This window comes from Ursus maritimus, unplaced genomic scaffold, assembly GCF_017311325.1.
Source record: "Ursus maritimus isolate PB19 unplaced genomic scaffold, ASM1731132v1 scaffold_29, whole genome shotgun sequence".
Lineage (NCBI taxonomy): Eukaryota > Metazoa > Chordata > Mammalia > Carnivora > Ursidae > Ursus > Ursus maritimus.
Window position 1 is genome coordinate 19,142,534 of NW_024425452.1, and position 25,676 is coordinate 19,168,209.

Consider the following 25,676-nt stretch of genomic DNA (forward strand, 5'->3'; position numbering starts at 1 on the left):
GCTAGATGCTAAAGCCTTTAGTAGGAGACGGGAAGGAACTGAGAGAAGAAAAGATATTTGAAAAAGAGCCTTGGGAGGAAGGAACAGAGAGTTAGAGAATAGTATAGATGATGTCCTATGCTAAAAATAGATAGGCTTTTCAGGAAGAGGAATAAATATGGTTTGGATATGATAACAAGGGCAAGGCTTTCTATACACTTCCTTACACAGGTTGTGGAAGAAGCAACAGTAGCCACCTAAGGGGACTGTATGTCCTCAGGTTTTGGTTAGAAAAAGAAAATATACAAAGAGAACTTGCTGCTAACAACATGAGATCCAGAAGGCACAGCAAAAGAGTACTGGATATTAAGAAGTGTTGGATGTTGTACAGAGCATTATGGGGCTAAGACTCATTTGATCAAGTATGCCATGAAAAACTTAGAGCTCACACAATGTTGAGTCAACCTTTACGCACAGAGGTCTGCACTAACTTCTGCCATAATGTTTCATTATTTATTATTTACAGGGAAATTAATAAGTCCAGGACTAATGGGATGAAGGTCATACTGATGTGAACATATGTTCTCAAAATGAAGCACTTAGGGGATCAGATTTGAGGATGATTTCTGTCAATTATAACTTCCCTGAAAATGTAAAATTATATTAACAGTAGCAGAAGCTACTTTTGATGAGGAAATGTCAATAATGTCCTAGATATTTTCCATTGTAATATAGTTTATAACCAGCATCTAAAATGATAAAACTATAAACTTTAACAAACTTTTTTCTATGCTAAATTTCAGAGTGATTTATTCAAAAGTGGAAGGTAGCCTTATAAATATGGCTATTGATTTCAAGCAAAGAAAAATGTAGCAGCCAGCTTTTGATATAATTAACTCCAAGAAATTGAGGTTTCCTATTAGTTGAGAGTTACTGAGTGACCAAGTGGAGGCCCTCCGTTAATTAACAAATTCTGATCCAAATGTGAAATTGCTATTTTAAAACACATCTTTCAGACTTAATGTGAAAATGTAACTTTATTATATGTTGAAAGGAAATATGTTGACCTATGCATTTCTGTGTATACAATGTTCTATTTCAAAGTCACATTGCATGCTTAATTAGGTTTGCTTGTGACACAAACTGAAAACCCTAATTCTACCCATGGCTGACATGGTGAGACATCACACAGACTAATGAAATGCTGAAACTGACTTGAGAAAAAAAAAAAAAAGTATGTTAATACATTGAATTGACACTTAAGCAGGGCAAGCAGGCTCTAATTGCAACTCAGTGAGTAGGAAAAAGGGAAATTACAAAAGAAATAAGCTGTGAGAATAAAATAGAGCATCATTATCCCATGAAATATCTTAGAATTTGGGTGGAAAAAATAAAAGGTAGAAAACAAAAATATGCATATCACAAAATTTCTGATTTTTTTTAAAGATATAGTATTTATATATATTTTTTCCAATATCTAGTTTATGGTATCTTTTACAAAGATGACTATCAATAAATATTTGCTAAACATTTGATTTCAGAGTAGAAAAAATTGTTGTAAGAGAAATACTCTAGGTGGTTTTATTAACATTTATTTCCTGATTAAGGTTTCCTCCTTTCATTCTGATTGTTCAGAATCTGATTATCTTTACATATAGAAAATATTAGAGTCATTGCATTCAGCCAATATTAGGGTAAGTGTGTCTTCATACGTGTGTGTGTGTGTCTGTGTGTGTGTGTGTGTGTGTGTGATGGCAATATTAGGAGTGTGGTTCATGATAGTCTTTAAAGCCTTTAGGTGGTCTTCTGTTAAAAATGCTTCCCAAACTAGTGTATAGGGGAGGATTCAGAATCCTGCATGTCAGGTCACAATGCCCTTCCCTCACTACATCTACACCTCCATCAGATAGGATGACGATCCCTCCATCAGGGATCCTAGAAAGCCTCTCTAGAACTGTGGTCTGAAGTGCCCTGGACATTTCCACTCATATGAATGCAGTAGGGCTCATTGAGACCTGCCACTTTAGCACTGCTTTGGCAGGAGCTTCAAGGGCTGTCCACTGAGCTCTCTGAGCTCTGACAAGACCTCACACCTCCAACTTAATGACAAAACTCACAGTCGCCCCACCATGATCTACGTTTGAGGCCATAATGTTTAACTGTTTGTCACCATTTACCCCAGACACCCCAAGAACCCAGAGCCTCCCAGAGCCTTCCTCACCATTTGGATCTCCCCCACCCCCAATCATTTCTATACACATTTTTCATTTTGACTCTAATCTTTTCAGTGGTGACAACTCTTTCTTCCTCACCCCTCATATTTCAGGGGCTGGATCAGGTAGGTGTCCTTTTTCCTCACTGTGTCTTCAAAAGGATCACGGTCCCATCCCTGTCCTTAAAAATCTCAGTTATTTGAGGAAGATGCCATCAAACCACGCTACTTGTATCTACTCCTGTTGCTTTCGTAGCTGACCCTCCCGGGCATTCCCTCTAATTCTTTAATGTTTAATACCTGGCTTATTATATCGTTTTGTAATATAATCCCAGTCTTACTTGGTTATTTCAATATCTGCAGAGTTGATCAACTTAAAATCCTAGCATTTTGGAGGAGGATACTGAGGAAGGTCTCAATATTCATCTTAACTTTACAACCTATTCCCGGTGTAGTATTCCATACACTACCATCATGCATAACTTTATTCCTTCCATAATCTTAAAATCCTTAATATTAATTTCAAGTATTACATATTCCACTCACAGCCTCATGTCTCTTTCCAGCTCACTCCTAGTCCTTTTTTCTCCCCAGCAATTCTCCATTCCTAATAATCCACTGACTCTACCAACACTTCAATGTCTCTTATCCCCTATCATGTCATCATTTCAATAATTACTTAAATTATATTACACGGTCCATTTCCATACTCACTTCTTGGATACACCCTCAAATCATTTGCCCCATTTCCCTCCATTATTGTTGCCTGGTCAAAATTCAACCCTAGTTTAATTCAACACTCAGGCCATTTTATGTGGGCATATGAATAACAACATGTGGTTTGAGTATGTTACACTTGACTATAAATTCATCTTCACTAATTCTTCACTTCAGTTAGGATCTTTATTGATATATTTCAATAACGTTATTATATTTCTCTCCTGCCATCTATATAACTATTTCACACCTTCTCATCTCACCTTGCTTCCTACCTTACTTGAGGAATTAATCAGAGGACAGTTTCCAAATGATTACACACTACATATTCAAAGCACCTCTGTAAGTACAAATATTCTACTTTGCCTGCTCTTACAATTGATGTAACCTACACCATCCTATCAAAGCCAACTCCTTTGCTTGTGTACTATATACTCCAACCTATCTTACCTGATATTTTTAAATTACCTACTTGGAACTTTCTTCAGCTACCACTCTTTTACTGATTTTGTGGCTACTTTTTACAGGTAAAGTCCAATTTTTTCATTCTATTTACTTGCAAACTGAGTCTAATCAGTATTTCCGCCCCCTTCTCTTCCACCACCTCCTCCTCCTCCTTCTTCTTTTGTTTGTTTTGTTTTGTTTTGTTTTGGTGGCCCATTCAGGGAGTGAATTTTTCCCATTATTTTGTCAAACTGTTCCTTAAAAAAATAAAAACAAAAAGAAAAAACAACCACAAAGCAACAACAAAACATTGTCTCCAATTGCCAATTGCATAGATCAATTTTCACTTACCTCTAACTAGGTCTAACCACATACTTTGAAAAGTCTACCATTGTCTTTATATTCTTAAAATATTTTATAGTTTCTGTAATGACCATTTGTATTTTTTTCACTTCGACTCACTGAGTCCTACATTTTATCTTCATATTCCATTCCTTCAACTCTTGGGCCTATAGTCTCAGTCTGCAAACACCTCAGCTCCCTATCAAGGCTCACTGTAAGCTAATCTCATTCAGTTTCGTGGTTTTAAATGCCATCTTGATGTGGCTGGCTTTCAATGTATGTAGCCCAAACATCTCTAAAATAGCAACTGGCATGCCTGAAAGCCTACCTTAATATCTTTGCTTGGCTGTATTATGTGTCTCAGCTAATACGTGCAACACCGATTTCTTGATCTCTACCCCTCTCGATCATGCTTCTCTTATAGACTTCCCCATTTTAGAAAATTCTATTCCCAAACTTTCGATGGAGTAAATAACCTTAGAATTATGCTTGAATCCAGCCCTTCAGAAAAATACTGAATCTTCTTTAGAAATATATTCCAAATGTGATCCTTAATTACCATCATCACATGTCACCTTAGTAGAGGTGTCAGTCATCACTATCACTAGGCTGTACTATAGTAATAGCTTCTTTGCTGTTCTCCCTGCTTCTTCCCTTGGGATCATGCATCAGCAGTCTAGTCTACAAGAGTGAGTCAGACTGATTCTTTAAAACAGTATCTACCTACTAAAATATAAGTTTATTAAGAGGAGGACATTTTGCCTGTTTTTTTTTTTCTTTTTTTCTACCTCAGTAGAAGAGTTTCTATTGCAGTAGGAAAGCTTATGGAAAAGTAGGCACTCAATAGTTATCAAATTAGTGAATGAATCATTTCATTTCACATCTAGAGTTAAGACCTCACTCACTCAGTGAATCCAAAATGCTTATTATAAGCAAATTAAATAATGAATTAAATAGTTATTTTTTTAGAAAATGTTCTATGTGTTACATAGTAAAGGGTTCCAGAGATACAGAAATGATTAAAACACAGTTATTCTCTTGAATATGGTGCAGGAGAAGAGACTTATTTTTTTTTTTAAGATTTCATTTTTATTTATTTATTTATTTATTTATTTATTTGAGGGAGAGAGATGGCGAGAGAGAGCAAGAGCAGGGAAGAGAGGGAGAAGCAGATTCCCTGGGAGCAGGGAGCTCAACGTGGGGTTCAATCCCAGGACTCTGAGATCATGACCTGAGCCAAAGGCAGAACTTTAACTGACTGAGCCACCCAGGCGCCCTGGGAATACATTTTCGCAGTAATTCAAAATTATAGTAGTATGAAGTAGTCAACTATATTATAGGAGTACTTTTTTTTTTTTTTTTTAGTATATAATAATTAGGTAAAAATATAGCTTTGAATAGTATGAAAAGTTAACTATATAAAATCTATGATTGAATGAAATTTGGTTTACATAGATTCTGGCTTTTTTAAAATCCTTTCAGTCCTACACTTACTGGTAGTTTTTTGGCTATGCGCCCTTGCTAGATTTCCTCATGGGGGCAAGAGGGCCTCCTGTAGTTCAGCTACATGCTTCAAGAAAATTTGTCAATGTCATTATAGAGATTGACTGTTTTACATTCCTTTAAAATCTCCAGCAGGAGGTTCAGTTTCTCCCAAGTGCAGACTTTCTGCCAAATGGGTATTTAAATTATCAAAGGACAAAAAATATGTCAAACTTACTTTAAAACAATTCATTTCCTGTAGCTAAACAAACAAAAAAAGGGACAAAAAACCCCACAACCCCCCCAAACCCAAAAAACAAACAAACAAACAAAACAACAACCCTCTTTTTTCACCTTTGTAGACAGAGAGCAATGATAATAGAGAAGAGTGGGAGACAATTCTCTGGTTTCTGTTCTCCCATTTCTGTGTCAAGTCCAGGTGCTGGAAATGGATAAAGTTTTCCATACCAGAACATTCACTATGAATGTCCTTATTGACTAGCCAGTGCTGACTCTAAAGGTTATGCCACTCTTCTGGTCATATGCTCAAGTAGCTTTGGGGTCCTTATGTATTTGGGAGCCAAGAAACTTGAAACACGTGCGTGTAGCCTTCTCTTGTTAGCACACTATAATTATATTAAGAGTCACTGCTGCGTTCTAGAGGATAGATTAAGGATCTGCTTCTCAGGAGCCCACAGATAGGTGGGATGTCTATGCAATCTATCTTAATCTCTGAGATCTCACCCCTTTTTCATCCCCTCCAAAGACACTTTCTCTCCTATTTTCCTAAGCATAATACTCTTGAATGTTTTATAATTTGCAATCCATTATCTTAATCTCTATACATTGCTTTGAGTACTGGACATTCTCTTCCAAGATGCTTTCTTTTTATCCTTGTCCATCCCATATTGTATTTCAGAAAGCTGACCTGTGACTTCTGTCTGGGTCCTACTACTGTGCTGCACTAGCAGCAGGTCAGACGTGAGAGGAGAATAAGGTCGGGTATTTATTTCTTCTACTACCTCACTGCCAAGTTGGCAATAACCATGTTTGGGTCAGAATGTTCTATACTACAGCTCCACTTCTCTCAGTTCTACTAACTGAGTTCTTAGCTTCCCCTTTCACTAGTGTGGAAGGGAAACTGCTCCCCACTGCTTCTAAACTCAGGATGATTAATCAAACATTGTTGGTTTCCCTTAGCCCTTTTCAAATCCTTTCGTTTTTTCATTCAGTATTTCTAGATTATTCTGAGTGAACCATCCCTTTTCTGTCAGAACCATAGCTGATTTCAAATATTCAGAGAAACTCTTCAAGCATTCTTCTAAATACATTTTTCCACTTTCAGCCATCACTGTATCCCACGAACTGCACTTTATTTTAAAAATTTCAGCCAAAAAAGAAATAAAAAATAAACGTTTTAGCCAAAGTATTAACACCTTGCCCAAAAATTCCTCAGTAATTTCAGAAAATTACCAAAATTAACTTCTACCTGTCTGATGACACCAAGACATCAATTATCCATTTTCCTTTTTCCACCAAATTCTACTTGCATTCCACTTGCTCCCAACAATGCCACTTACAATGCTTCACACTGTTACTTATTGCTCTTAAAAATAACATTTTTATGCCAAGTTCATAGACACCTAAAGGTTTCGATAGTCTAGGTGTTAAAGGAAATGCTAGTTTATAGACACAGTTAAGTTAAAATTAACTCCTTTCTGAGGAGTTGTGGTTGTGGTTGCTTAGGTACCAAATAAATTCTCCTAATTAGTGGTTAACTCTCTTTCTCAAGGAAGTAATTTTGTTTTAGTTCCTCTCTCATCTAATCATAGGAATTTAGACCAGTCCATATGTTTAAATAGAGAAACGGATACCATCATCAGTATTCTATTCTCTTCACTTCATTTTACTTCTTCCCAACCCCGCATCTTTTTTTCTCCCAAATTCAGAATATAAGAGCAAAAGCTTGGGTTGAAGTGTATGGATGTAGGAGGGAAAGAGGTATAGGAGGATTTTCTGCATCGATGCTATTTGAGCTCATCTCATTTGAACCAGTAACTCTTAAAGTATGGTCTCCAGATCAGCAGTATCAGCATCACTTGAAAATTTGTTAGAAATGCACATTTGCAATCCCCACCCCAGATTTATTGAATTAGAACTCTAGGGGTGGGAAATAGCTGTTTGTGTTTTAAACAGCCCTTCAGGAGATTCTAAAACAGCTAAAGTCCATTGCAGCCAAAGTGTGAGAATCACTGATCTAGAAAGAACATACTTTCTAAGATAGCAAAATACCGATACATTGTTGTTGTTGCTGTTGTTTTTTAAAGGTATTTAAGTTGAAAGGCTTTCATTTTTCTTTTTGTTTTCATAAAATTTTATTTCATAAAATGTATTTTCATTTTTCATTCCTTTAATCTCCTTTGGGACAAGAAAAGGAGACTGCAAGGCTATTTTTTTTTTTTTTTGGTCATTTTTTCAACTTCATGCTTTATTAATTTATATTGACTGTATCTCTATTCCACTTCATTTGAGTCAGAGTTAGAAATGATTTTGACTGTCAGTGGTGAGTTTAGGGGGTAGGAATCTGGGTGCTGGAAATTCTGCTCTTGTGTTCCACATCTGTATGATACTCATTGATTTCTGAGGTTTAGGTTTTCACTCATCATTCAAATTAGACTTTGTTATTTCTGCCTTGTTGAGGAAGTTCTGTGTTTACTCTCTTTTCACTTTCCTTATATTTTACCTTCTATTAACCAGAAATCTAATTTAACCAAAGGAGGGGACCATGTTTTTAATTAAGTAGATTGGAGATGAGCACAATGTTTGCCAAATTCTTAAAGAATGTGGTCATTTCAACAGTTAGAACACCTATAGTGGGCCTCACATTAATTTCATGAATAAGTTTACTTCAAAGTTGTTACACTAGCTTACCTACGTGACATATTTCATCCATCCTAGAGAAACCTAACTAGAATTTGTACAACATCCATCCTATCTAGCACATGCTTAACAAAGCATTCTAGATTGAACTCCATCACTTTAAAATTAAATCTATTAATTAATAACAGAACAATCAACTGCGAGATGGCAATAAAGCCTCTGGTTATCTAGTTTTCCTGTTGATTACATTTAAAACAAAGCCTTCTAAACAATGAGAATAACGCTAAAAATAAGGGCCAATAAAATCATCATGCCTAATAAAAATAAAATAAATATTATATATGTGAATGTGTATTTACATATTTACATAATGGTATATATATTTTTAAATGTTGATCACTTTTCTATGTATATTTACAAATACACTTGCACTATAAGGCTCAGGAGTAGAAATTATAAATTTAAAAAGTCAGTATTTTTAAAAGGATAGCACTTGAATTTATTGATAAATTGATATAAGAATGAATGCATACACAAATTTGCCTGGACTGGTTAGATCTTCCAAAATTTTGTTATAATGAAGCAGCTTCACTTCATTTTCTTTTGAAAATGTCACATTTTAAAAGCTTAGTATGTTTTTAAACTTGGCAATTAAGTTTCTTTTTGAAATTGATGAAAATACTGTCCATCTGTGATGTCTATGCATATTGTTTCTTTTCAGGATATTTAAGGCTTTCCTGTACCATAGCTAATAATTTTCTGCTTTTATGAATATTCTAACATTTTGAGGCTATTTACTGCCCTTCAGTAATGCCCAACAGAACTTACTTTAAGCAGCCAGATAAAAGTCAAGCAAGTGTGAAGAGTACAAATTGTACTTCCTAATGGTGTGAAAAACTATCTATAAAGCTATTTGAAATGGACTAAAATTATAGGCCCAGATAACTAGGTCACTTCTGTCATTTACAAATGGGTAACTTTTAGCAAATCCTTATTTAAATAAAGCAATATTTCCTAAAATCCTGCCTAAAGACCTTAAAAAACTGTCAGCCGAGGTCTACAAATTGAAGGAAGAGATTGTTTACCCTATACTTTCAAAATATAATAATAACATTGTCTGTATATAGTAGACATACTTACATTTTATCTCTTCTTTATAGACCTTTAAATATTATTCAGTTACCCTAAATATCTCCATTATACAACAAAATATGTTTTACAACTCTTTGTCCAAATTATACCTGAGAATTTCTTGGTTTTTTAAAACAACTCATAAAGCACATTAAAATGTTTCTATTTCAACCTGAAGTAGAATATTAGATGCCATTAAATAAAATTTAAGCTTAAAACAGAACATTCTTTTATTTTTGTCCACATGGCTTTAAAACTCATGTACTTTTTTAAAAAAATAGGAAAGTAATAAATTATACCTGCAATGATAATCTTTCTCATATTTCATAATGTGGTATTATTCTTGCAAGGAAATGACTCACATGGTGTTTGAAGTTGTCTCTTACAAAGCTTGCCTGTAAATACTGGTGAACAGATATACACAGCACCCTAGGAAAGATCAGAAAGTATTTTTTACACAAGTTTTTGGATATTTCAAAGATAATAAAAGGATTCTTACCTGGAAAGGGATGGAAGCTATTTTTATAAGCATGTAGAAGTTCTCTGGACAATAGTGTGAAAGAATCTATTTTCCAAAATGTCACAACAATGTCTCCCAACTCACACACTTTTCCTACCACCTGAATTCAACACCCCTCTAATTGAGAATTAGGAACTATCCTTCCCTCCGCCTTGAATGTAAGCAAGCTGTGACTACGGAGAAAGTGATGCTTTGTGATTTTCAAAGCTCTGTTTAAAAGGCCATATAACGTCTGTCTAATTATCCTGGGATGCTTGCTCTTGGAACCCAGCCACAATGCTGTGAGGAAGCCCAGTCCTTACAGAGAAGGTATATTTAAGTTTCCAGATTGATAGTTCCAGTTGAGGGTCCAGTTGATAGCCAGTATAACCACCAGACATGCAAGTCAGGAAGCCTTTAAGATACTAATATGAATTTATAATACAAATTCAAAAATGAATCTTACTAAAATAGAAAGACAGTGAGTTGTGGAAATTATTACATTTTTTCCTAGTCTTTTTTATTTAAATGTTAAATTAAAATGTTAAAATATAAAAGTATCAAATAAATTAAAAAAAAATGAAAAATGAAATGTTTACAAAATTACATTGTTCACACAAGGGAGAATTTCAGTGGAAGAGCAAAAAATGAAACTGAATTTGTTTGAAAATTGGGGTTTATTTTTTGTTTTATTTTATTTTTAAAGATTTTATTTATTTATTTGACAGAGAGAGACAGCGAGAGAGGGAACACAAGCGAGGGGAGTGGGAGAGGGAGTAGCACAGGGGCTCGATCCTAGGACCCTGGGATCATGACCTGAGCCGAAGGCAGACGCTTAACAACTGAGCCACCAGGCGCCCCGTAAATCGGGGTTTATATTTAAAATAGGAAAACATGAAAATCAACAAATGAAGTATCTTTTCTGATATTTCTGATTTTGAAATTATGATATGTTAATGAAAACTTTAATTATATTTGTACTTTTCATATAGTTCGGTAATGGTATATATATATATATATATATATATATATATATATATATATATATATATAATCACTCTTTTAGATTCAGACATTTGGTATATGAATGCAGTCTGCATCATTCTGACATGGTGTTGATGAACATTCATTCACATCGGTTTCACAGTTTTCATCAAAAAATCCTTTTGGGCATTCACAAATGTAAGCAGAGCTTTTATTTTGGCAAATTTCCCCTTTCCAACAAGACTGAGAAATATAACATTCCATTGACTCCTCACACAATGCACCTTAAAGGATCATACACACACACACACACACACACACACACACACACACACACAGAAAATATGAACATAAAATATGGCAAAACTCATTATAGAGGTCTTCAGAATTCATTAAAAAAACCAGATTTATCATGGCATAATTTATGTACCACAAAATTTATCCATTGCAAGTCTATAATTTAATAACTTTTGCAAATGTGTAGAGGTGTTTGACCACCAGAACTATTCAGTTTTAGCAGATTTCCATTACCCAGAGACGAGCTCTTTTATAGTCACTCTTTGTTCCCAACTCCAGCCCCAGGCAACCATTAATTTTTCTGTCTCTATTGATTTGCTTTTTCTGTGCATTTCATATAAGTGGAATGGTACAATATGTTGTCTCTTGTGGTTGGCTTCTTTTGCTTAGGATAAATTCTTGAGGATTTGTCATGTTGTATTATGTAGCAGTATTTTGTTACATTTTATTGCTAAAAGTACTTCATGATGTATACACTTTGTTTATTCATTCATCAATTGGTAAACATTTGGGTTGTTTCCACTTTTTAACATTTTTTACTGAGATATAATTGACATATAACATTATATTAGTTTATTTTTTTATATGGTAGAATTCCCCAACATTACATTAGTTTTACATGTACAACATAATGATTCAACATATGTATATATTACAAGATGATCACCACCATAATCTACTAACATTCATCACCACACAGTTACAATTTTTTTCTTGCGATGAGAACTTTTAAGATCTACTCTCTTAGCAACTAACTTTTATGAATAAATGAATTCCTGCACAAGTATTTGGGTGGATATATATTTTCATATCTCTTATCCAGTTTCCTGAGGTGTATGGTAAATACATGCGTAACTTAAGAAACTGCCAAACTTTTACAAAGTAGCTGTGCCATCTCACATTCACATTAGCAGCATACAAGATATCCTGTTTCTCTCCATTCTTGCCAACATTTGATATTATCTATCTTCTTTATTATAGCCATTCAAGGGGTGTGAAATCATATCACCTTGTGGTTTCAATTTGCATTTCTATAAGATAAACACATTTAAGCATCTTCTCATATGTTTACTAGACATTTGTATATCTTCTCTAATGCCATTTCTATTCATATATGTAGACTGTAAAAATTATTTATTTTCTTAATATTGAGCGAGTGGTTTTTGTATATTCTGAATACAATTTTGTCATGAAATATGTGACTGCAAATACTTTGTCCTTTTCTTGTCTTGCCTTTTCTTTTCATGTTCTTACTTAGTGACTTTTTGATAGGAAAGTTTTGATTTAAGTCCAAGTTACACATTTTTTTTTAGTTTCATTAAATACAACTTTTAATGTTTTCTTTCATATATCATGCTCTTGGTGTCACATAAGAGCTATTTGCCTAGCCAAAGATCATAAAAATTTTCTCTCGTTTTATCAGAAGTTTATGATTTTAGTTCTTAGACTTAGATCTCTGATCCACTTGAGTTTTGCTTTATTTTTTGTTTTTTGTTTTAATATGGCGTGAGACAATGATGTGAGCTATTTCATATATATTTTTATTTTAATTAATTAATGTTGAAATATAATTGCCCCAGTAATTTTTTTAGAGATTGCCCTTTGTCCATTTAATTGCCTTTTTCACTACTGTGGAAAATCAATTGGCTGTAAACATAAATTTATTTCTGATTCTCAGTTCTGTCCCACAGGCATATATACTTATCCATATGCAATAACAGACTGTCTAGGTAAATGGAGCTTGATAACAAGTTTTGAAATTAGGCAGTCATCCAAATTTTTTCTTTTTTTTCATTGTAGTCATTTTTTGTTTTTGCAGTTTCACATAAAATTTTGTATGAGTTTGTCAATCTCTACACAAAAGCCTGGTGGAAAATTGATAAATATTTTAATGAATCAATAGATAAAATTGGGAAGAATTACCATATTAACAATATGAAGTTCCAATCAATGAATATGCAGTACCTCTGCATTTGTTTATGTTTTCTTTCATCTGTCTCACCAAAGTCGTGGAGTTTTCAGTTAAAGTTTTGTATTTAATTAATTAAATTTATACTGAAGCAGTTATTCTTTTGATATTATTGTAAAGGAAATATCTTCCTATTTTGATTTTGTAAATTTTGTTGCTAGTATATAGAAATCCAATTAACTTTATTATGTTATCTTGTATTCTGCAAACTTTAGAAACACATTTATTAGTGGTAGTCCTTTTTTTTGGATTCCTTAGGATTTTCTACATATGAGATATTGTCATGTGTTAATAAAGATAGTTTTACTTCCTTCTTTTCAACTTGTATGTCCTCTTATCTCCCCATCAGTCTGGAACATCCTATACGATGTCGACTACAAATGGTTATGAGTGGATATCACTTTTGCTTTCATTCTAAAAGGAAAATCTGTCAGCCTGACATCATCAGTATGATGTTAACTGGACAAATGTCACATATATTTTTTAAGAGGTTGAGAGAGCTTTGTTCTCTTTCTAATTTGTTTGAGTTTTTATAATAAATGTGCATTGCATTTTTTCAAATGGTTTTTCCACATCTATTGAGAGGATTGTACAGTTTTGTTTTTTTTTTTTTTTTAGTAATATAGCATATTAAATTAATTCATCTTTCAGATGTTAAACCAACCTTGCATTCTTGGGAAAAAACACATTTTGTCAGAATACAAAAATAGTTTTATATGTTATTGGATTGGGTGTACTCTTATTTTGTTGAGGATTTTCAGTATATATTAAGTAATACTGGTTTTTAGTTTTCTTGTCTTGTGCTGTCTTTGCCTGGTTTTGGTATGAGAGTAATACCGGCCTCATAAAATGAGTTGAAAAGTATTCCTTTTTCTTCTTTTTCTCCTTTTCTTTGTGAAAAGTTTGTAAGGACTTGTACTAATCCCTTCTACATTTGCAAAGTCTATACAGGTTTTCTATTTCTTCTTGAGACAATTTTAGTAATCTGTGTCTTTCTAGAATTTGTCTATTTATTTTAAGTAGTCTAATTTGTTTGTATAATGGTGTTCACAGTATTTCCTTATAATCCATTTATTTTGAATGGTCACTTATAACGTTCCCACTTTAAACATTAGTTTTATCGATTTGTGCCTCCTCTTATTTTTTCTCAGTTACTCCAACTGAAGATATATTCATTTTGTTTTCTCAAATATCACTGTTTGGTTTCATCGACTTTTCTCACAAGTTTTAGTGATTTTTGCATTAATTTTACCATTTCCTTTCTTTTGTGTGTTTGTGGTCCAGTTTATCTTCTTTTTCTAGTTATTTAAGGTAGAAGCTAAGAATATTGATTTGAAACCTTTTTCTTTTTTTTTTTCTTTGTTTTTTTTTTCCTTAAGATTTTGTTTATTTATTTGATAGAGAGGGAGAAAGAGGAGAGCGCTCAAGCAGGGGGAGGGGTAGAGGAAGGGGGAGAAGCAGGCTCCCTACTGAGCAGGGCTAGGCCCAGGACCCTGAGATCATGATCTGAACCAAAGGCAGACGCTTAAACTGAGACACCCAGGAAACCCAAGGCCTTTTTCTTTTTTAATTTAAGAATTTAGAACTACGAATTTCCCTATAACCATTGTTTTAGCTACATTTAATAAATTTTGAATGGTGTATGTATGTGTGTGTAATTTCTTCGAGTAGGTTATTTTAAAAATTTGTTCAATTTCCAAATATTTGGAGATTTCCCCTAAGTTTCTGCTGTTGATTTCTAATTTAATTCTCTTAAGATTGGTAAGCATATATTGCCTGAATTTTATTTTTTCTCCATTTAGTTGTTTTAATGAGTACAAATCAGAGGGTTAATTTTAAAAAAAAATACATATTTACAGTGTTGCACAATCAACACAACTATATAATTCCAAAATATTTCAGTCACCCCAAAAAGAAACCCCATGACTATTGATAATTTCCACTTACGCTTTCCCCAATGTCTTTGCATCTACTAATCTCATTTTTGTCTCTATGGATTTGCCTGTTCTGGCCTGAATTTTAATTCTCTCAGATTTACTGAAACTTATTTTATGGCTATGTTCATTTGTTTATATATTGACTACCAACACCAGAGCTGAGCAAGTGCATGTTTGGTACTTGATGCAATGTTAGAGTGAGTGCTTCCTTACAGTTTGTGCCCTGATCAAGTCACTTAACTCCCTTCTGCCCAAACATGATAAAATCATGTGAATAGAATTAATAAAGTAATGAATGCTATTAAACCCCAAGCCAAGGAGTTGCAGTGCAGCTTTTGTAATACCTGGATCATTATGTGTTTCACTGCAGAGTTGAGAAAGTTTTGTGAGATTGCATTCAATCTATGGTCATTAGGCACATCATGGTGGCAATAAAAAGTAACTACAGTAGTGGCCTGACAATTCTTGCCATATCTGTTAATTCCTAGATTTCAAAAACAAAATTTACTCTTTTATTCTTGTTGACCTGAACAGGGCTTTGGGCAATTCGCACATGTTAGAGTTGAATGGGGAAATATCTGACTTCCTGTTAAAAATGGCCTAGTTGGTCTCCAGAAATTATCTACAGAAAATTTTAAAAAGTATCTGTTTTCCAAGTTCGTAAACCTTGTCAACCAATTCACTATATATCCCAAAGCTAATAAGCATGTAACATGTTCATTAGAAAAAAAACTTTATATCAAACCCATTCATTATTATGTGAACAGGAATATCAAGAAACATTTAGTTATGAAAAATTAAATTACTTAGCAACAGTATAAAGACAAAAAAATTCCACTTAGCTGATATGCTATTAATTCATTTGAAGTTTGGATTGTGAGTTAAATTCTAAAATATAACAGCATATAGGTAGTATAAAATGTTGAGTGACCACACCATTGACATTATTTTATTAAAGTAAAGCAACCTCTAATTTCAGGAAGTCAGTACATGAATAATTATTTTGATCACACAAAGGAATGTGTATTTCTCAATGTTGTTATATATAAACATCATATTATCTTATTCAATAATTAAATACAGGGAATGATATGTAATTATATTTAAGACATAACTGTTAGCATCATGGTAGGAAATTTTATGCTGATACTGCCTTATATGTATGTAATGCTTGGCATTTCTATAGCACATGTGTCCATATATATATATATTTTTAATAAATCTCTTAAGACAGATCTGGAATTATTAAGGGGCCATAATTATCCAGTGTATATTTTAATTTTCTTCTAAGTTGAACTAATTTTTCTAGAGGTTAAGCAACTTGCCACATGCCACATAATTGGTTAATTAATGACAAATTAGTAATTAAATTTTGTGCATTCCACCTAATCCCATTATAACTCTATGCTCTTTCACCACATTAGTTCTGTTAAAAAAAAAAAAAAAAAGGAAAAGACTCAGACTCAAATATCAATTGATTTTTGGAATTAATCCAATATTACAACTATAAGGTATAACATTATGCTGTCCAACATTATATGTGGAATATAAAAAAGATGAAAAATTATTATTTACTTGTCTTCTTCTACAAACAAAATTATAGAGTGTAAATATGAATCCTTCCTCATGTATGCCTTTTGCAAACCTGTTGCTTATCTTTTCATCCTTTTAATAGGGAATTTCTAGATAAAAATAATTTTGATGACTCCTAGTTTATTTATTTATGTATTCATTATTTTTTTATGGATTGTGCTTTTGGCATCATGTCTAAGAGCTCTCCTTCGGTCACTACGTTCCAAATGTTTTCTGCTATAAAACAGTTGTCAAAACAACTACAGTTATTTTTGTTAATAATGTCATAGTATATGACATAGCATATGAAAAGTAGTAAGTTAAGAATATAAGAAGATATATTGCATGGGTAATTTAACAAAATATAAAGAACAATATATTATGTGTGATTGTGTTGTTGTTGTTGTTCTTTTAATGGATATGTGGTTTCTTCCAAGACATTAAAATTACAGACCAAACTGTGATTTCCTAAACACTAACTGAATTGTGCTTATGAAGCTTCACATGAGCTATCACTCAAAAGAGAATGGCAAGATTCAGGGAAATGTACTCTTTCTTGTGATCTGATATATTGCCCTTGATGGAAGTTTTGTGCAAAGTAGATCATGAAGAAGGGAGATGATTTCTAAGAAAAGAATGGATGTTGGAAACGTCATTCATCATAGAAGATTAGCACTGCTAAAAAATGTGAAGATTCACATGGATGAAAAGAGGCTCTTCTCTTGGCCTCAGAAATTTGAGGCCTGGGCTCTAATAAAAGAGGTATATTTGGGCACTCTTATTGAGCAGAGATGTAAGTTGTCCCCTAAGACTAGGTCCTGACTCCAGGGGCCAACTGGGTGTTTGCATAGCTAGATTATGAGCTAATCTAAATGTTGTCCATGAGGTGAATTCTGAGGTCAACTCATCTAGTGTCTACATATACATTTCCTGACCTAACTCCTTTTCATTTTCCTTTTAGCAATGCCATATTGTGCATGTGATGGTGTGGATTTAACATTGCTATGGGGAATCAAAAAGAAAATTTTGCACATATTTGCTGCAAAGTAGCATGGGCTAGTGGCAAAGGATCATAGTGGCCAGAAATGATCCACCAAATAGTGAAGAAGGAGTCCACAAGCAGTAGCTGATACCTCACTAGTGACAAGCAGATTGGTTTTTGGAACACTGGCAGAGACAGTAAAGCTTACCAATTATTCCAAAGGCTATGTGAACTTCTTATCCACCCATATACGGTCTAGACAATGCGATCTTTTTTAGATATTCTGGGTGTCTAGCCGTAGCCAAAGCTTTTAAGTGCTAAGACACTTCCTTCCATCTCTCACTTTTCTTGCACTGTCCACCTGAAGGTCACATGTTCTAGCTGGCATATCTAAAATACTCCATCAGACTGGATTCCTGAGTTTCTACTTGGAAAAGGTCTACCCTGCAGAGGCACCAGATGTTCAACAGCCGCCTTGTGAAAACAAACAAACAAACAAACAAACAAACCAAAAACAAAAACTGCAAACAAACATTAGTTTAAGGTATATTAGTTAATTCAACATAAACCAGCCTAAAATGACCACTACAAAATAATTTACCAATTTGGGTTCTGCTATAGCAAGAACTTAAAATTTATGGCATAGACTTAATGAGTGGTGAGCAGTGAGGAAATGTGAAAGGCTGAAAAGATAATAATCCACATTATAAATTATCACCTGATGTAATGTGAGAGAAATTTGAATGCATGCTTATTCAACAACCATAGCAGAAGAGGTTGAAAAAAAATTAGTAGAATGTTTCAGTAGCAATTTACTGGTTTTGGCAAGACATAAAGTAGATGTACTAGGGACTATTTACAAACACAAATACAAGAATGGATGTATTGGAAATATTAGGGACCAATATTTGGAATGAAAATTAAGTATGGCTATTTATGGGTGTGGATTAGCATGGTCTAGAATATATGGGTTCTGTTTCTATTTCTTCATTTTATTTAAGTGTTTGTGTAAGTCATCACGTGAAAATAAACCACTTTATATCAAAATATGAGGCATTAAAAAAAAAACCCTGTTCAATGTAAAAACAATTACTGGAGGGTAAATGCAAAGGTAGGCAACACACCTTTCCATTTTAGACTTATTAAAATGCTAAGGCACATGTTCACTGCAAGCTGATGATGAATTTGAATAGAATGCTACATTTTGTTTTGTTATATTTTATATGAGCAGCCAAATAAAACACAAATAAATCATACAAAAAGTTTAAGGAAGTATAATATATCCTAAAAAAACATAGCCTATTTAGTAGGAACAATTTAGCAATCTGAATTTAAAAATAAGAACTTAAATACCTTAAGAAATGTTATCATAGAGAAAGAAAATAAAGTTAACATCGATAATTCAGATTCTTCAAAGTCTTTTTTTTTTTTTCTTTTTGAGAGACAAAGGGAGAGTGAATGCACACACGTGAGTGCACAGGAGCTTTGGGTAGGGGAGAAAGGGGAGGGGAAGGGAGATAATCTCAAGCAGACTCGTTGATGGGGGGTTGAGGGGTGAGCCCAATGCGGGGCTTGAACTCATGACCCTGAGATCATGACCTGAGCTGAAACCAAAGTCGGATGCTTGACAGACTGAGCCACCCAGGCACCCCTAGATTTTTCAAAGTCTTTAAAAGTAAAATAGCCTTGTTAAATATAGAAATTACAATCCATTTCTGTATGGTGACTAACATAATATATATATATTAAAAATGGATTGTAATTTCTATATATATATATATATAGAAATTACAATCCATTTTTAATATATATATATTATGTTAGTCACCATACAGAAATGGATTGTAATTTCTATATTTAACAAGGCTATTTTACTTTTAAAGACTTTGAAAAATCTAGGGGTGCCTGGGTGGTATATATATAATACTTTTTAATTTACCATTCTTTAAAATAAAAACAAAATGTTCACATATTTTGTATTTACTCTGAATTAAAGAATTTAAATATCTGCTATAAAGGTGGTTGTTCTTCTCTTTTGAACATGCATCTTGCAAAGGAATATTGGAGTAACAGTGAGGGGGAGAGATAACGATTTCCTGAACATATCAGTTATTCTTTCCTATCAGTCAGTTGATGTATGTATCCATGTATTGTATGCATGTATGATGTTATCTTTCTGTTCTTTACATTTAGGTACTCAAAAATACAACAAATTCTTGTAAGCGTTAAGAAAATTAGTATACAGAAAGCAATAGTCCATTTGTTTGGAACTAAAATTAGAATTTTTCTGGCAGGGAGAACAACTTTATCTGTAAGTTATTAACTTCAAAATGGCTATGAATTTGTAATGAGTTTAAAGTGTTTGGTCACAACTAATCAAGAAGTGCTAAGGAAAGAGAACTACCATGATGGAGTATTTCTCTGAGGGAAAAGCAGGGGAATGGAGAGATTGGGTCATATTTGGATCACTAGATCACTTGTCCCAAATCTATAACATTTGAAAATATCTCATGATTTTGTGTGGTATTGTTGGATTTTTTTTTAATATTATTTATTTGAGAGAGAGAGAGAGAAGGAGTGGTGAGGAGTGGCAGAGAGAGAGAAAGAGAGAGAGAGAGAGAGAGAGACGCAGACTCCTTGTTGAGCAGGGAGCCTGATGCGAGGCTAGATCCTGGGACCAGGAGATCATGACCTGAACCAAAGACAGTCGCTTAACTGACTGAGCCAACTACATGCCCCGGATTTCTTAAAACCAACTATGCTGTGAGATACATACTACAAAAATTAAGCAATTTCCTCTACTTATATTGATTATATAGGTGGACACTCAAGTTCTCACTTGGGGTTTGAACAACACTGATCCATATAATTAAAAATGTACCATTTTACTCATTGGTGATTTTGTTCACTTTTTCTCTTGAACCTTATATCCGCTCTGATTTTTTGTTTATTTGTTTGTCTTGCTGGTATATATCCTCAATAATCCATTCATGTTATTTTGGTAGGTCACAATCTTTCTGATTTTTAGCATGTCTAGGATGTCATTTGTTTGGTCTTTGTACTTGAACACAAGTTCAGTTGTGTATAAAATTAAATGATGAACATAATTTGGGCTTCCAGCTCAGCAGATAAGAAAGATGTGGCTTTCTTTTTTTTAACTCTGCCATTTTATGCAGCTCATGAAGAAATTTGATGCTAATCTGATTATTTTTTAAGTTTCCTGGTGTTCTATTATTTTTTGAGGTTGGATTATTGGTTGAGTCCTTCTCAAATTTCTTACGAATTTTAACATTTTCACCAACAAGTGTTTTTGAGTGTCTTTATCATTCCTACTTAATACTTTCTTGTTCATTCAATCTACCCAAGTCTTTCTTCAGATTGTTTCTTTCTTAAATTTTATTATTTCATTATTTATTTTACCATTTTTATATTTTATTAATTTCTCCCCTCCTTGCTCTCGTTGCTTCCTTTTGGAATTTCTATTATATAAAGGCTGATATTTCTGCAGTCATCTTGTCACATTTCCTCTTGTTTTTTCCATGTTTCATTGTTTGCTTTGTTTTCTGAGAGAAGCCCTCTGCCTATATTTCAACACACACACACTAATCATTATTCATGCTATTTTTAGGCCTGTGATTCTTAAATTAGTGATCATGGATTTCTGAGAAATCTGAAATTTTTAATAATTGCCACAGTATCCTTGTGGATGCTCCTAAATATATTGATTTCTTTTCCTTAATTAGTTCAGCTTTCTCAATGATCTATTGCCTCTTTTCAAATATAAGCTCCATTCAGGTAGGTAATTTTGTCTGTTAACTGACTTCAGAAGCAAATAAAATAGTCCTTATCTTTGTTCAGTTTAGAATTTCTCTGCCAAGTGTTAGTAAATGTGGACTCTTGTATAGGATTTCACTTTTCTGATCATAAGGGAGGTTCATGATGGACAGCTAGGTGGATATATTAACACCTGATTTTCCCAGGATGAGATCACCTCATATCTTTCAGCAGCCTTAAGTTCCACAAAACTCTGATTAGCATTACCCTTGAGTGTGCTTACTTTAGGATTTTCCTTTGTCAGAATGCTCACTTCTGAGAGCTATTCCTTGGTTCCTTTTTTGTATTTTTCTTTTTTCTTCTCCAAGTCCTCCTTGCATAGAATTTGCCTATGCCTGTATTTTCTCTGATTTTCTCTATAGCTTTCTTGTTCACAGTAAGATCTTTTCAGAAATAGTTATCCCAACTGTTCCTAGTAGTGTTTTTAAATTATTTTTCCTGAAGATTGCCTAGTGACCCATTCTTACAAGTTTGACTCTGAGCTTGGAATCTCTCCAAGATGTCAAAATAGGCAGAGCTGTTCTTTCCAGTGCCAAAGTATGTTTAGTGAAATGTTTCAAGCCATGTTTTTTTCTGTCTTGGCTTTTTAATCTATCTGATACAATCACCTCTCAATTTTCCCAGAATTCCTGAAAAAAAAAGTCTGATAATAATCTCCATTTTATTACCCAGCAATGCCATGGTTGTTCATTTTAAAGGAAAGTTTGAAGGAAAGAGATATATATATATATGTGTGTATACATACACTAGACTTCCAAATTAATCAGACTTTTCTTACCTAAACATGTTCTTCCCCACAGATATGAAGTAAGTAAAACAATACTCTGATTCGGTAGTTTAAATTAATGCTGTGTTTACGAATATTTACATTGTATCAAGTAATATAGTAACATACAAAAGAGATTTTGATGTCATGAAGTCATGAGTTCACATAGAAATAGAATAGATGTAAAAGACAAGTAGATGAACGTACAGTATGTTTAATGGTGATAAATATTGTGGAGAAAAGAGTGGCAGTGTGTTTGAAACAAGGAGTTCTGGAGGGTACAGTCATTTTGTATAGAGTGGTCAAAGAAAGCCTCAGTGATGAGGGGACTAACAGAGCTGTAGAGAGAGAAACATGAGTCTTATGACTATCTTGCAAAAGCGTAATTAGAACACAACTCCCCTTACCTTGATATATTCTTCATTTTTTAAAATATACATATCACCTTCTAAAATAATATATACCATAAGGATTTGTTATATTTATGATTTATTGCTTTCATTCAAATATAAGCTCCACTCATGTAGGTAATTTTGTCTGTTTTGTTAACTGACATTTCATAAGCAAATACAATGCTGTTGTCCCACAACAAACTTTCCATAAGTATTTGTTGAATGAATGCATGAATGAATAAATGAACAGAGAACACTTCAGCAGACACAACAGCAAGTGTAAAAACTTTGAGTTGAGGATATGCTTATGGTGTTCAAAAGCAGAAAGAAAGCTAGAAGACTGAGTCAACAAGAGGAAGCAAAAGGAGATAAGTTCAGAGAAGGAACATCAGAAGGAGGGTGGATTGAGCTATTTTAGAAACCTAGGCTGTTGTGCCTTTTATTTTAAATTTTATGGAAACACAATGGAGCATTTTGGGCTGAGGTTGGGCATAATCTCACATTTTTAAAAGATTACTTTAAAAGTATATTATATATGGCCAAGAAGGAAAACAGAGAGACTGGTTTTTAGACTACTGCAATATTCCAGACATAGAATTATGGAACTTGGATTAACATGATACTGAAGAAGACAGTGAGAAAGATCACACTCTAAATATATGTTGGAGATAAATACTGCTAGATTTGCTGATGGATTTAAAAGAGAGAGAAAAGATAAATCAATGTTTTTTTTTTTTAAATGTGAGCAACCAGAAAGTGAAGTAGGTTGGTTGTTTTTTGGTTGGTTGATTGATTGTTTTGTTTGTTTGTTTGTTTTGTTTTGTTTTTTGTTTCTTGTTTTCCCCTGAGATGAGAAAACAAGATTTGGGAGAAGAAAATGGAATTTGGCTTTAAACATGTTGATTTTGAGATATCTATTACACATATGAGTGAAGATGTCTTGCAGGCAGTTAATCATAGTGATCTGGAGTTTAGGAGTGAAGTCTGAACTGAAGATTTAGGTTGAGATTCTCTAGCATATAAGTAGTATTTAAATCCAAAGGACTGGATGTGATTTCTGAGGAAGTAAATGTGGATAGAGAAGAGAGCTTTGCAGGTTAATTCTTTGGTGTATGTCAATATATAGTAGGAATTGTAGAGATAAGGAGGTATCTGAAAAGGGATTGAGAAGGAATAACCAAGGAGTAAGAAAGCAGGAGAAACAAGAGTGTGGTACGCAAGAAGTTGAGTGAAGAAAAATGTCAAACATACAATGTATGTCAAATGCTGCTAATAGCTAAAATAAGATGAAGAATTAAACTGAATTAATTAGCAAGTAGGTTTAGCAATGAGGTTTTAAACAGCTATTGGTAGTGATGTTTCTGTGGGGTGGTGAGGATAAACACTTGCATGGGTTTAAGAGAGAATGAGAAGGATGTATATAACCCCTGGCTATTCAAGGTCTAGTAATCTCTGACCTGGTAGCATAGAATTTCACCTGAAATCTCTTTAGAAATGCAGAATACCAGACTCCACTAAAGGAATACCTGATTTTACCAAAATTCCCAAATGATTAATATCTGAAGTAAAATTTATGAAGCACTATTCTAAATATCTCTTTCAAGTTTTGTTTTATGAAGAACAGTGATATGAAGTAGCAACGAAGGAGGTCTTTGGAGTCTGTCAAAGCATGTTTGCGTAAAGGTCGGTTGAACTGATTAGGGAGGGAAGATTGATAATCAAGACAAGAAATAGGATAGTTTCTGGACTAATGTATTTGAGTGGGACAGAGAGACACAAGGGATCCTATCCACAGGTAGAGGGATTAGCTGCAGGTGGAAGGCACCAATGTACAAAGAGAGACTGAGTTAGACAGGTAAAGAACTAAGTTGATAAGTGTGTGCAGACAGAGCCTAAAAGTCTTTTTCTGACTGCTTTTACTTTTTATTGAAATGTGAAAGGAAGACCTCGATGGAATATAATCAAAGGGGTGGAGGTTTGAGGAGAAAAGATAGATACGAAAGGTTGTCAAGAATATTGAGAGAATGCAATATTTAAAAAAAAAAATTCCAGGTATCAATAAGCATCATTTTTATATAAAACATAAATAAAAGTAACACACAAGCATACACACATAACCCAAATAATTTAAACTAAAATACTTAAGCAGAAATTCTATTAAATCAGCTAAGTAACTTTCATTTTAATGGAAATCATAATGGGGTTTCTATAAAACAAACTAGCTCTGCTATCCTAACAACGTACATGTATCCATAAGAAAAAAATCACAATGAATGGAAGATCATCTTATTTTATTATGATTTCAATAAGTTCTTTTGGTCAACCCTCTAATGAAGTGTCAAAAATTTCTAAAGCAATTCTGTGTAAAATAATGCAGTGCAGTTAGTTGGACATTTTATTCATGTAAATTCATTTCAGTCTACTTTCATGTTAGAATGAAGCTATTGTACTTGAAGGATAGGCCACACAAAGGCTTCACCCAATGGAAGAGTAATTTGCCTTTCATTCCTATGGGAAGAGAAAGAAATGGTTGCTAGGAGCACTTTTCAAGGACTAGAAAAGTGAAATAAGCAGCAAATACAAGAAAATGAGAGAAAAATAGCTAACTTGTTGAGTCATGTTTGATTATAGTTTTAAGATTTTGTCAGGATGAATAACTGATTCAAAATAAGAGAGAATATTTAACGCAAATACTTAACATTCATCTATGCTAAAAGTAATTGTAGAAAAGGTTTATATTTAGGTATTTCAGATAAATAGAAAAAGACTTTTCAGTTATTTACTTTATGCACACTTTAACAAACACCATTTAAGTACTCTTACTCTCATGTTCTTCAGTTTCAATCATGCATGGTGTGAGATTTTAACAGTTAAAAATATCAACTTTGTTAAGTTCCTAATATGTGGCTCTCACTACTCTGCTCTTCCACTCAAATAAGCAGGATTGAGCCTACAACATATTACAAAGAGATGAATACCTAATATTTTCCTTTACGGTAAAGATCTGTATTGTTTTGTTTTTTTTTTTAAGATTTTATTTATTTATTTATTTGAGAGAGAGAGAGAAAGCATGGGGAGGGGAATCAGGAGAAGCATACTCCCTGCTGAGCAGGGAGCCCAATGTGGGACTCCGGGATCATGACCTGAGATGAAGGCAGATGCTTAACCGACTGAGCCACCCAGGCATCCGCATTGTTTTTTTTTTCTAAAGAACCAGATAGTAATTATTTTAGACCTTGTGGTCCTCAGAGTCTCTT

General features: G+C 33.6%; 1 protein-coding gene across 1 annotated transcript in view; it reads right to left on the reverse strand.

Moving 5' to 3' along the window:
* Positions 1–25,676, reverse strand: part of EYS (eyes shut homolog) — a 1,466,842-nt gene that overhangs the window by 1,380,682 nt on the left and 60,484 nt on the right. The window contains 3 exon segments of the mRNA XM_008684895.2: positions 9,487–9,517; positions 9,520–9,616; positions 10,761–10,954. Coding sequence (XP_008683117.2) covers positions 9,487–9,517; positions 9,520–9,616; positions 10,761–10,954 — 322 coding nt within the window.